Genomic DNA, 13,271 nt, shown 5'->3' with positions numbered 1-13,271 from the left:
ATGCAGCATCCCTCACCACCTCCAGTGCATGCAGCATCCCTCACCACCTCCAGTGCATGCAGCATCCCTCACCACCTCCAGTGCATGCAGCATCCCTCACCACCTCCAGTGCATGCAGCATCCCTCCCCTCACTGCCTCCAGTACATGCAGCATCCCTCCCCTCACCACCTCCAGTACATGCAGCATCCCTCCCCTCACCACCTCCAGTACATGCAGCATCCCTCCCCTCACCACCTCCAGTACATGCAGCATCCCTCACTGCATGCAGTGCATCCTTCACTGAAAATGGTGATGTAGGCGGTGACACCTTTAGTTTGTGAGCACATTGGTGTTAGGAAGGAGTCCTACCCTTCCCTCTAATGCCGAACTAATGGTGCGCCCTACCATTCCCGCTACTGCCACACCATGCGCCGCTACCATTCTTGCTACTCCTGTGCCTTGCTCCCTACCCTTTCTGCTAATGGCACATCATGCACCCTTCCCTACTCTCTTTTTGCATATTATTCCAGTAATCTCCCATGTTACTCATGTCCTGTTCTCCCTAGTGAATTAGAGCACATGGAGCCGCGCACGTTGTGCGAAGTATAGAGGCTGAGGCTTCTCTGGTGTGTAAGCTGTCCACGTAATCAATTCTGTTTATTGAACAAAGGAATGGCATACATTGTTACAATATTGTTTCAAACACTGATGATATGGTGGTCATGTGTAAGCTGTACACGTGACCCTTGCATGTCCTGCAGCCTGTGGAAGCATGTTTGTTGGCATGTCCTGCTACACTTGGGCAGATGTTCAGGAGGCATCTGAGGCTGCACGGATCAGCTAAGCAGTATTACTGTTCTGCGGGGTGGGGGGTAGATTTAAGTGTCACGTGACCTTCTTATCACAGGCGGGGGCAGTCTTCCAGCCTGGTCAGTGTACAGCAAACACTGCAGGTCCCTCCTTTAATGTCTTTCATCCCTTACATGTGACCCATAGCGTGACTGCAGGGAGCAGGCGTTAGGAGACGTCTCATGATGTGGGGTCGGGACTCCTTTCTTTGGCTGCCATTGATTACAATGTCACCCTGATCAGCTCCACTTTTTCTTCCAGGTGGCCTCAGAATGACTGGCGGAAGCAGCCTGATGGAGACCGAGTGACCCGTCTCTGCAGCGCTTGGGCTCAGTAGCCATTTAACAGACACCAGCGGAAAATCTTGGCTACTGTAACAAGACCCTTATGGAACAGAGAAGGATGCTTGGCTGAGGGCATCATCTGCCGTGTTGTTTGAGTGAAGGCCATCCACTTTGCAGCAGTGGAGTATCTATCCCAGATGTCGGCTCTTCTGGGATCGGGTTTATAGCAGCACCTCGGTGGATGCCTGTGCTGGGGGCAGGTGGGACACACTGTCCGGGTCCCTTCATAAGGACTCCTTCATGGCTGATATCAGGATGAGGTGCAGCTTGCGAGTATGGCTCTTCAGCACCTCGGTCCTTCTCTTTATCATGTCCCTGCTCTTCACTTACTCGCAAAACAGCACAGACACTCCAGCCTATTCGGAGTTAACGGGCTGGGTGTCCTCAGAGGGGCACCCAGTCCGTCTCATGCCAGGATATGCCGGGGCTAGGAACAGACCACTGCCGCTACTGCCAAAAAACTGCTCGTGCCGCCACTGCCTTCGGCAGCCAGGGCACTCGGCGTGGTTCGACAGTCACTACGATCCTGCTATCTCTCCTGTTTGGACCCAGGAGAACCAAGAGCTGTCTCCAGAAGTCCAGCGCTGGTGGATGGTGAGTGTCCGCTGGCAGTGGCTGCGCTCTCCTTTCTCCTCTTTATCATACACCATGGAGGGTTCTAAGCCGGGACCTCCTGTGGCCACAAACCCCCTATATCTAGTGCCACGGAAGTCTTCAATACATTTTACTATAAATCACTAGGTATAGGAGCCTTCATACATGTCTACTAAATCACTGCTTCAGCCCCTTCAGTCAGGGCGCCCACTTCCTCCCCGCTTACAACGGGTCAGGCTGGGGCCACGCACCAAAGGAGGGTTCAGCGGGACCATCCGCTTTGGAGTTTGCTGTTTGCAGCCATGTTCCATGACCTTCTCCGCATGTTATTTGTCTCCAGATGCTTCAGCCCCAGTTCAGGTCTCATAACACCCTGGAGATCCTGTCCCAGTTATTCCAAATCATCCCGGGTCAGAACCCGTACCTGCAGCAAGACCCCCTGACCTGCCGCCGCTGCGCTGTGGTGGGGAATTCGGGCAATCTCCGAGGATCCGGCTACGGAAAGGAAATTGACAGCCACAACTTCATCATGAGGTAGGAGAGCTGGTGGCCGTGGGAGAGTAAGGGGCAGCACAGCCGCAGCAGCTTGTAGGGATCGGTGCCCCTAGGGACGGTTTACCTTACTCATAGTGACACTCTATTTACTACCCCTGAAAAGACCACTTCTAATGGCGCACTGCTATTTCTGTGACCGCGCATGAGCGAAAAAAAAACACCTTTAAACTAGGAAAGGGCTGTGACTCGCATGCAAATGTAAAATTTGCCTCTGTGGACGCCTGGGATCCAGCTGGGGTTGTACATCTGTCAGACAGGCGCCGCGGGCTGTACGTCTGTCAGGCAGGCGCCACGGGCTGTACGTCTGTCAGACAGGCGCCGCGAGCTGTACGTCTGTCAGGCAGGCGCCGCGTGCTGTACGTCTGTCAGGCAGGCGCTGCGGGCTGTACGTCTGTCAGGCAGGCGCTGCGGGCTGTACGTCTGTCAGGCAGGCGCTGCGGGCTGTACGTCTGTCAGGCAGGCGCTGCGGGCTGTACGTCTGTCAGGCAGGCGTTGCGGGCTGTACGTCTTTCAGGCAGGCGTTGCGGGCTGTACGTCTGTCCGGCAGGCGCTGCGGGCTGTACGTCTGTCAGGCAGGCGCTGCGGGCTGTACGTCTGTCAGGCAGGCGCTGCGGGCTGTACGTCTGTCAGGCAGGCGCTGCGGGCTGTACGTCTGTCAGGCAGGCGCTGCGGGCTGTACGTCTGTCAGGCAGGCGCTGCGGGCTGTACGTCTGTCAGGCAGGCGCTGCGGGTTGTACGTCTGTCAGGCAGGCGATGCGGGTTGTACGTCTGTCAGGCAGGCGCTGCGGGTTGTACGTCTGTCAGGCAGGCGCTGCGGGCTGTACGTCTGTCAGGCAGGCGCTGCGGGTTGTACGTCTGTCAGGCAGGCGCTGCGGGCTGTACGTCTGTCAGGCAGGCGCTGCGGGTTGTACGTCTGTCAGGCAGTTTCATAAAGCAATACATGAAGTCTACAGACTAACGGTTGAAACGATGGCGGCTGTGGAGCTGCTGAGCAGTTTAACGGAAAACGTTGTACTTTGCTGAAGAGCAGGTCCCACGCTATAGCTGCCACTACACCCGTTCCACATCTTATTTCCACGCAGGATGAACCAGGCCCCCACACTGGGATACGAGGTCGATGTCGGAGCCCAAACCACTCATCATTTCATGTACCCAGAAAGTGCCAAAAACCTCCCTGCCAACGTCAGCTTTGTGCTGGTACCATTCAAAGCTCTGGATCTGCTGTGGATCACGAGTGCCCTGTCCACAGGGCAGATCCGCTTGTAAGTAGTGGGGGCCAGATCCATGTAGTAAATTATACGAGGACATACGTGTTTGGTAAGAAGGAAGGGAAGACGTCGCCCGTATAATATTATAGGATCCAGATACACAAACCTCCATAACTATATCGCAATGATAGTGTCGGGGACAATGATCGGCTACAGCAGGCTGTCCTAGTGTGGCCCTAAGCATCATAGAGGTGGGATAGGGGCCCCTTGTTGTGGTTACCTGTGTAACGTTCTCTCTTCTCCCACTCAGCACCTACGCCCCTGTGAAGGCTTTCCTGCGTGTAGACAAGGACAAGGTGAGATAAACGGGGGGCAAGTGGGGTCTAGACTTAGCTAACAAAGAGACTTACGGAAAATACCCTCCCAGCGAGACCCCAGGCGCATGCGCAATAAGAGCTCCGATTGATTTCAATAGCAGCACCCAAACAATTCGCAACTGTGACGGGAAAATAGGGTGAGGTAAAGGGGTGCGAGAGGGAGTACATATGAATATAATAAGAATGTGAATGTGTCAGTGTGAGCATGAGTGTGTATGTGTAAGTGTTTGCGTGTGAGCATGTGTGTATTAGTGTGTGTTAGCATAGATGTGTTTGGGCAGGGGCACAGGCAGGCTGTTTGGGGGCACTTATGGGACTTTAATGTGCAGCCATCGTTAGTGGGGTTGTTTGGGGCAGTCCTTTTAACACCGGGTATGACTGGGATGTAAAGATTAATACGCTGTCTGAGCAACTCCTTTAGTTATTTGTAGGAATTGGTCGGCTCTCCGTTATTACATCTGAGCCGGTGCAATAAGGAAGGATCTTGTCTCTGTCTTCCACCTCTCCAGGTCCAGATCTATAACCCCGCTTTCTTCAAGTACATTCACGACCGCTGGACGGAACACCATGGCCGCTACCCCTCCACCGGCATGCTGGTGCTATTCTTTGCGCTACACGTCTGTGACGAGGTGACTGCTGATGCTAAAGGGGGCTTATAGGGTGAAGGTAGAGAGGGCGTAATGAGCTGCCGGGAGCACTGGGGACGGGGCAATGGCAAGGCACACTTCATAGAAAACCAGTTTACACACCGGAGACCAGCTGCCCCTAAATCTCAAGCTGGAGTACAATGCACTGCACACTGCCTGGCACTGAAAGGGTTTAACTGTATCCCGCAATCATTAAAAGAAGGTCTTTAATTGAACGGGGGCTGCAGACAGCTTATTATGGCCTCGAGACTCCCACCCTGTGACCGATGGGCCTTGATTTATTTAACCTCGCGTCTCCTCTTCCGTTTTCTTACATAGGTGAATGTTTTCGGCTTTGGCGCAGACAGCCGGGGGAACTGGCACCACTACTGGGAAAATAACCGCTATGCCGGCGAGTTCCGCAAGACCGGGGTTCACGATGCAGACTTTGAGGCGCAAATCATTGACACTCTTGTCCGAGAAGGCAAAATGAACGTGTTTCGCAGCACATGAGGACCGCTGCGTCCCGTCTGCCCGTGGACATTCCTTCACAAACTGCTTGCAGATCAGTGAGCTTGTTACAGAAGGTGCCATTTTGTGTGTTGTTGGCCAATCGCGGCATCGCATAGTCTCGGCACTGATCCCGATGGCAAACAGACCCAGCCAGGGGGATCAGTGAACTCGTATTAAGAGAAGCGACCAGCCAGTTGGAATCTCCCTGTCTAAAACCAAATGGCTTCTAATGCCAAATCTGTATCAGTTTTATTCTCCCTCTCCTGTCCAATCAGATGCGCTTGGCCTTGGAGCGCTGCTGTTATCTCAGCCAATCGGCTTTCAGGGACGCTGACCTATTCCTTTTTTTTTCCTCGGCACAATATCCTTTTGGTTTAATTCATTTTTTCTTCTCTGCCCAATCAGTTCCCGGCTAACGAGTCGGACTTTACTGACAATCTGGGTGAATTCAGTCTGATCTCGCCGACCGCAGTGTTGCTCAACCAGTCATATCCATGCGCTGGAGAACCCTGCATGTCTGCTGCAATGGCTGGTCATTTAACCCTTGTACTTCCAGGTGGGCAGGTATTTCAAACCAGGGCAGAACGGCAATTTACTAATCAATGTAGCCGGTGACCCCTGCTGCCCTCTGCTGGCTGTGAAGGGAAGTGCTGGGCAAGCACTCAGTATAACCCAGGATACCAATCACCCCTGGGAAGGCGCTCAGTACAGCCCAGCACACCAATCACCCCTGGGCAAGCGCTCAGTACAGCCCAGGACACCAATCACCCCTGGGAAGGCGCTCAGTACAGCCGAGGACACCAATCACCCCTGGGCAAGCGCTCAGTACAGCCCAGGACACCAATCACCCCTGGGCAAGCACTCAGTACAGCCCAGGACACCAATCAGCCCTGGGCAAGCGCTCAGTACAGCCCAGGGAGCCAATCAACCCTGGGCCCAGAATGCCAGGGCTGTCTGCATGGACCCGTCTATAGTTTTGTGTCATTTTGTGTTGTGGGGTGCATGTGTGGAAGTACTGGGATGCACATGTCGGGCACTGTGCTAAGTACCTGGTTCCCTGTCCGGTGGGAGAGATCTTTATATTCTGAATTTAGTATTAGCTTTATGTTTGCTCTTATTTTGGGGGGTATTTTCAGACATCTTTAAGCATTTTGGGGTGAGGGTTAGTACATAATAAATTATGCCCTAAATGGGTTTTTCCCATTTATTTTGGTGGGAGTCCACTATGCCATATCTGGCTTATTGTCCAACATCATGGGGGGGGGGGTTTAATAGATCACACTAGCCCTATCACCTGACATCATGGGGAGTATAACGTCTTCTTTTCTTGGCCCCTGTTGTAGTGGGATTATCAGTATTATCTGTGCACTTTGATGGATTATTATCACCGGCCTGTCTGGCACGGCTCTGTTTGAAGGAATAAAGAAAAGCTTTACTTGTTGCCGTCTGTGTTCTGTGAATGACCCATAAAGGGGGACATGCCGTGAAAGGGTATCCTACACAGCCCTGCCCACCATCACACCTAATAAATACAGCCCTGCCCAAAATCACACCTAATAAATACAGCCCTGCCCACCATCACATATATTAAATACTATATAACCTGACACTCACCAGAAGTCAGACCTCTGTAAAAGAGCAGCTTTGCTGACATTGCAGGACCATGTGATTACGAGTCATGTGATCAAACACAGGTAGAGCTTGATGGTACCTGTCTGCTACTACTGCTGAGTGTCCAGTGCTGGGCGGAGTCACTGGGTCACATGGGGAAGCGACAGAATGATTGGGTCACGTGGGACTGGGGAGGAGTCACCGGGCAGGTTTCGTGGTTATTACACAGGGCACGTATAACGCACCTGGGTCTATTACATCACTGAGAACCCTCCTTAAATGAAGGGGTGCATTATCTTCCAGGGCTTATTTTACCCCAGTCTCCCCTTCCTTTACCCCAAAATGTGCACCGGCTTAAAACAGGAGATGTTGCAATACACTCCTGGTTATGTTTGACATGTATCATAGGGCCTTACCCTGTAGGCATAAGTACCCCACCCCGTGCTTCGCTATACACAGCTTACACGCAAACCCCTTCATTCAAATGTGTAAAGGGAAAGCGACCGGAAACACGCATCATGCAGCAGCACAGACGCCAAAAGACGGGGTCCCTCCCTACAGGTGACGCTTCTGTGACCTTTCCGTGTACAGGACAGAACTGACCCCTTTGTATGTCTGTGGATCCCACACCAAGTCATTTGTTACCATTCCTTACACATATTTGCACCAAAGAAACATCACAAGCAGCTTGTATCTTTCGCCCATGTAGCAGACATGCAGCAGGCTGCCAGGTGCAGACCCCATTCATCCACCAATACCAAGAAAACTAATCAGTAACTTTTCACAGAGCATTCTGTATTTCATGTTACAAAGTATGAGCGCGGCATGCGTCCGAGACACTTTACGCACTTCTGTCCCTCTGGGATTCCTCCCGCAGCTCATGTCCAAGGTGCCACCTGTGGTCCCCTTGCACAGGCTGGCACGGTGATAACCCCAACCACAGCTGGTGCTTCCAGAATCACGGCTCGCCCTGCAGATCTTATCCGGATTCCGGCTGCGGTGCTGGCACTTTCCTTTTGGTGGCCTTGATCAGGCTCTGCTGTAGCACTGGGTAAAGTCTCTGGCAGCCCTCCATACCGAGCTTGATGGCTTCGACAGAACTGTCTCCTTCCCACTCTCCGCTGCACAGGAGTCCCGAGACCTGCAGGAGGCACAGAACACAAATTGAGTGGCACGGACCACGTACACAGCGTTCCTCATTATTTACTACTGTAACAACGTGATAGTCGGTGGTGCTGCGTGTCGGTCTCCGGCACTACGTGACAGTCGGGGTGCTGCGTGCCGGTCTCCGGCACTACGTGACAGTCGGTGGTGCTGCGTGTCGGTCTCCGGCACTACGTGACAGTCGGGGTGCTGCGTGCCGGTCTCCGGCACTACGTGACAGTCGGTGGTGCTGCGTGTCGGTCTCCGGCACTACGTGACAGTCGGGGTGCTGCGTGCCGGTCTCTGGCACTACGTGACAGTCGGTGGTGCTGCGTGTCGGTCTCCGGCACTACGTGACAGTCGGGGTGCTGCGTGCCGGTCTCCGGCACTACGTGACAGTCGGGGTGCTGCGTGCCGGTCTCTGGCACTACGTGACAGTCGGGGTGCTGCGTGCCGGTCTCCGGCAATACGTGACAGTCGGGGTGCAGTAGATCGTCATTATGAAAAACGTGACAGTCAGGGTGCTGTATATCGGAATGTCCCACCTGGTTGAGAGCCGGTAGAAGGCCAAGGCACATGCTGCCCTTCCCGAACTCCTCCTCGTCCTCCTGGGGGTCCAGCAGCAGTTCACCCTCGGAGCTGCGGCTCAGGCCACTGCCAACCGCCAAGTCATACAGCGGGATGCCGGCGTCGGCCAGGGCCAAGGAGGCGGCAGAGAGAGCAGCCGGTAACGCGGAGCCTCGGTCTTCCAACACCAGAGCCCACAGAGCCAGGCCGGCCCGCTGGGAAAGCCGCACAGCCGCCCGCACACTCTCAGCAAGCAACAGTCCAGCCTGGCGAGGGCAGGGCCCGGGGCCATGGGGGCCACAGCGCGAGAACGGGGCCCAGCGCAGCTCGCACTGTACGCGGCCCTCCCCGCTGGCACTCAAGGGCCCCCACACGGCACATAACACTTTGGTGCCCCCGGCCTCTACATACCCCGAGCCCGAAGCCTGGCTGAGCAGGCCAGCCCGAGCGAACACCGGCCGAGGTTCTGCGGGGCCTCTACCTGTTCGGCCAACGGCTGGTGCTGGGAGGGCGAACACCAGGGGAGACTGCGATTCCCCGGGGCCCTGGACCCGGCGACTATCACCCGGCATGTCGATGTGACCGGAAAAAACACCGAGACTGGCAGGAATGATACGGAGACACTCTAGAGAGAGAAAACTATAGAGACGTTAGGTAGAGCGAGACTTGTGGAAGCCATGGGGTAGAACGGCCCACTAAAACAATCAAGACAATTTGAATAATTGGGACAGAGCGGTCAGCAGAAACCATCAAGACTAGCAGGTTCTAGGGGATAGAAAGGCTCTGTGATACCACCGAGAGAGTAAAGTATTCGGATAGAGTGGCCAACTAAAACCATCAAGACTAGCGTAATCTAAAGAATAGAGCGGCCGGGGAAAACCATCGAGAGGCAGTAAAGAGAGTGGCCAGAAGAAACCATTGAGATGATTATGTATTGTATAAGTGGGCGTTGCTTCCCTCTGGTGGCCAGATATATTCATTGCGCATAATAATGGAAGTGTCATGCGCACAAGTGACCAGTAGGGGTTTTCATGACATACAATTATATATGATTTATATATTTGGGGATAGATGATTGTTGCACCGAAAGAAGCTGCTGGTAAATAAAATAAACATTAAGTGTGTTCATGCAGCATACTGAATATGAAAACAATGATGTCACTGGGTAAATCAGACTCCATTAAATATATGTATTCATAGGTTGTCATGCAGTATATGGTGTAATATTATATCTGACATGTACTTCACTCACGCTCAGTCCACATCATACTGCCAAAGGATAACAAATCCCAACTTCACACCATGTAACCTGACATGTAATTACCTATTATGTCCACACAACGGCGCCAAAGTATAACAAATTACAACTTAATATTGTTAATGGACCCGCCATGCGCACCATGGCATACAGTTATATAAGATATATTTGGGCCTTGCTGCCCTCTGGTGGGGATGGATAATTATTGCACCGAGAGAAGCTGCTGGTAAATTAAATAAATAGTTCATGTGTTCTTCATGCAGCATACAAATTATGGAAACAATGGCGTCACGGGGTTAATCAGACTCCATTAAATATATATGTATTCGGTAGGTTATCATGCAGCATATGGTGTAATATTATATCTGACATATACTTCACTCACACTCAGTCCGCATGATGATGCCAAAAGATAACAAATCCCAACTTCACACCATTTAACCTGACATGTAATTACATAGTATGTCCACAAGACGGCGCCAAAGTATAACAAATTCCAATTTAATATTGTTAATGGAACCATCATGCACACCAGTGACCAGCAGGGGTCCTAACTTCGCACCATTTAAGCTGACATGTAATTACATAGTATGTCCACAGGACAGCGCCAAAGTATAACAAATTCCAACTTAATATTTTTAATGGAACTGTCATGCGCATCAGTGACCAGCAGGGGTCAGCATTTTCATGACATAAAAGTATATGATATATTTGGGCCTTGCTGCCCTCTGGTGGGGATGGATGATCATTGCACCGAGAGAAGCTAATGGGAAATGAAATAGTGAGTGTGTTCTTCATGCAGCATACAGATTATAGAAACAATGATGGCACGGGGTAGATCAGACTCCATTAAAGATATATGTATTCATAGGTTGTCATGCAGTATATGGTGAAATATTATATCTGACATGTACTTCACTCACGCTCAGTTCACATGATGATCCCAAAGGATAACAAATCCTAACTTCGCACCATTTAAACTGACATGTAATTACATAGTACGTCCACAGGACGGCGCCAAAGTATAACAAATTCCAACTTAATATTTTTAATGGAACTGTCATGCGCATCAGTGACCAGCAGGGGTCAGCATTTTCATGACATAAAAGTATATGATATATTTGGGCCTTGCTGCCCTCTGGTGGGGATGGATGATTATTGCACCGAGAGAAGCTAATGGGAAATGAAATAGTGAGTGTGTTCTTCATGCAGCATACAGATTATAGAAACAATGATGGCACGGGGTAGATCAGACTCCATTAAACATATATGTATTCATAGGTTGTCATGCAGTATATGGTGTAATACAGTACATGATGATGCCAAAGGATAACAAATCCTAACTTCACACCATTTAACCTGAAATGTAATTACATAGTATGTCCACACGACGGCGCCAAAGTATAACAAATTCCAATTTAACATTGTTAATGGAACCGTCATGCACACCAGTGACCAGCAGGGGTCCTAACTTCGCACCATTTAAGCTGACATGTAATTACATAGTATGTCCACAGGACGTCGCCAAAGTATAACAAATTCCAACTTCATATTTTTAATGGAACTGTCATGTGCACCAGTGACCAGCAGGGGTCAGCATTTTCATGACATACAATTATATATGATATATTTGGGCCTTGCTGCCCTCTGGTGGGGATGAATGATTATTGCACCGAGAGAAGCTTCTGGTAAATTAAATAGTGAGTGTGTTCTTCATGCAGCATACAGATTATAGAAACAATGATGGCACTGGGCAAATCAGACTCCATTAAACACATATGTATTCATAGGTTGTCATGCAGTATATGGTGTAATATTATATCTGACATGTACTTTACTCACGCTCAGTTCACATGATGATGCCAAAGGATAACAAATCCTCAGGCATTAATGAAGCTAACACAGGTCTCTTCCTCAGGCATTAATGAAGCTAATGAATCTGTGTTAGCTTCAGTAATGCCTGAGGAAGAGACCTAACAACTTGGTCTAGAAAGCTCCCAATTAAACTCTCAGTTAGCCAATAAATTGTATCATTTTAACTATACATTTCTCCCGTTTTCTCAACGGCTAACACGGTACAAAACCTTTTTATTATTTAATTTACCAGAAGCTTCTCTCGGTGCAATAATCATCCATCCCCACCAGAGGGCAGCAAGGCCCAAATATATCATATATAATTGTATGTCATGAAAATGCTGACCCCTGCTGGTCACTGGTGCACATGACAGTTCCATTAAAAATATTAAGTTGGAATTTGTTATACTTTGGCGCCGTCCTGTGGACATACTATGTAATTATATGTCAGCTTAAATGGTGCGAAGTTAGGACCCCTGCTGGTCACTGGTGTGCATGACAGTTCCATTAACAATATTAAATTGGAATTTGTTATACTTTGGCGCCGTTGTGTGGACATAGTATGTAATTACATGTCAGGTTAAATGGTGCGAAGTTAGGACCCCTGCTGGTCACTGGTGTGCATGACGGTTCTATTAACAATATTAAATTGGAATTTGTTATACTTTGGCGCCGTCGTGTGGACATACTATGTAATTACATGTCAGGTTAAATGGTGTGAAGTTAGGATTTGTTATCCTTTGGCATCATCATGGGAATTGAGCGTGAGTAAAGTACATGTCAGATATAATATTACACCATATACTGCATGACATCCTATGAATACAAATATGTTTAATGGAGTCTGATTTACCCCGTGCCATCATTGTTTCTATAATCTGTATGCTGCATGAAGAACACACTCACTATTTCATTTACCGGAGAAAAGTATAGTTAAAATGATACAATTTATTGGCTAACTGAGAGTTTAATTGCGAGCTTTCGAGACCAAGTTGTTAGGTCTCTTCCTCAGGCATTAATGAAGCTAATGAATCTAACAACTTGGTCTCGAAATCTCGCAATTAAACTCTCAGTTAGCCAATAAATGGTATCATTTTAACTATACTTTTCTCCGGTAAATGAAATAGCGAGTGTGTTCTTCATGCAGCATACAGATTATAGAAGCAATGATGGCACAGGGTAAATCAGACTCCATTAAACATATATGTATTCATAGGATATCATGCAGTATATGGTGTAATATTATATCTGACATGTACTTCACTCACGCTCAGTTCACATGATTATCCCAAAGGATAACAAATCCCAACTTCGCACCATTTAAGGTGACATATAATTACATAGTATGTCCACATGACGGCGCCAAAGTATAACAAATTACAACTTAATATTTTTAATGGAACTGTCATGCGCACCAGTGACCAGCAGGGGTCAGCATTTTCATGACGTACAATTATATATGATATATTTGGGCCTTGCTGCCCTCTGGTGGGGATGGATGATCATTGCACCGAGAGAAGCTTCTGGTAAATGAAATAGTGAATGTGTTCTTCATGCAGCATACAGATTATAGAAAGAATGATGGCACGGGGTATATCAGACTCCATTGAACATATATGTATTCATAGGTTGTCATGCAGTATATGGTGTAATATTATATATGACATGTACTTCACTCATGCTCAATTCACATGATGATGCCAAAGGATAACAAATCGCAACTTCACACCATGTAACCTAACATGTAATTACATAGTATGTCCACACGACGGCGCCAAAGTATAACAAATTC

At 49.4% G+C, this 13,271-nt stretch overlaps 2 protein-coding genes across 2 annotated transcripts; one reads left to right on the top strand and one right to left on the bottom strand.

The window, feature by feature from the left end:
• The first annotated feature begins 1,307 nt into the window (after positions 1-1,307).
• Positions 1,308-5,137, top strand: ST3GAL2 (ST3 beta-galactoside alpha-2,3-sialyltransferase 2). The gene is made up of 6 exons (XM_053448834.1): positions 1,308-1,767; positions 2,108-2,301; positions 3,405-3,584; positions 3,841-3,886; positions 4,417-4,536; positions 4,873-5,137. The coding sequence occupies exons 1-6, from the start codon at positions 1,414-1,416 to the stop codon at positions 5,044-5,046; spliced, it is 1,068 nt and encodes a 355-aa protein (XP_053304809.1). The 5' UTR covers positions 1,308-1,413; the 3' UTR covers positions 5,047-5,137.
• A 2,294-nt stretch (positions 5,138-7,431) lies between these two features.
• EXOSC6 (exosome component 6) lies at positions 7,432-8,945 on the bottom strand. Its single transcript, XM_053448737.1, has 2 exons — positions 8,346-8,945; positions 7,432-7,798 (listed from the first exon to the last, which is right to left on the bottom strand). The coding sequence occupies exons 1-2, from the start codon at positions 8,937-8,939 to the stop codon at positions 7,637-7,639; spliced, it is 756 nt and encodes a 251-aa protein (XP_053304712.1). The 5' UTR covers positions 8,940-8,945; the 3' UTR covers positions 7,432-7,636.
• Positions 8,946-13,271: the final 4,326 nt, after the last annotated feature.

This window comes from Spea bombifrons, chromosome 10 (assembly GCF_027358695.1).
Source record: "Spea bombifrons isolate aSpeBom1 chromosome 10, aSpeBom1.2.pri, whole genome shotgun sequence".
Classification (NCBI taxonomy): domain Eukaryota; kingdom Metazoa; phylum Chordata; class Amphibia; order Anura; family Pelobatidae; genus Spea; species Spea bombifrons.
The sequence above is the reverse complement of the archived record's forward strand: the minus strand, read 5'-3'. Positions and strand labels throughout refer to the sequence as shown.

Bases quoted from the DNA above. Each gene is read 5' to 3' on its own strand.
- ST3GAL2 (XM_053448834.1), top strand. From the start codon at position 1,414: ATGGCTGATATCAGGATGAGGTGCAGCTTGCGAGTATGGCTCTTCAGC. The intron at 1,768-2,107 runs GTGAGTGTCCGC...ATTTGTCTCCAG, and splicing joins AAGTCCAGCGCTGGTGGATG to ATGCTTCAGCCCCAGTTCAG. The intron at 4,537-4,872 runs GTGACTGCTGAT...TTTCTTACATAG, and splicing joins CGCTACACGTCTGTGACGAG to GTGAATGTTTTCGGCTTTGG.
- EXOSC6 (XM_053448737.1), bottom strand. From the start codon at position 8,939: ATGCCGGGTGATAGTCGCCGGGTCCAGGGCCCCGGGGAATCGCAGTCT. The intron at 7,799-8,345 runs GTGGGACATTCC...TGCCTCCTGCAG, and splicing joins TTCTACCGGCTCTCAACCAG to GTCTCGGGACTCCTGTGCAG.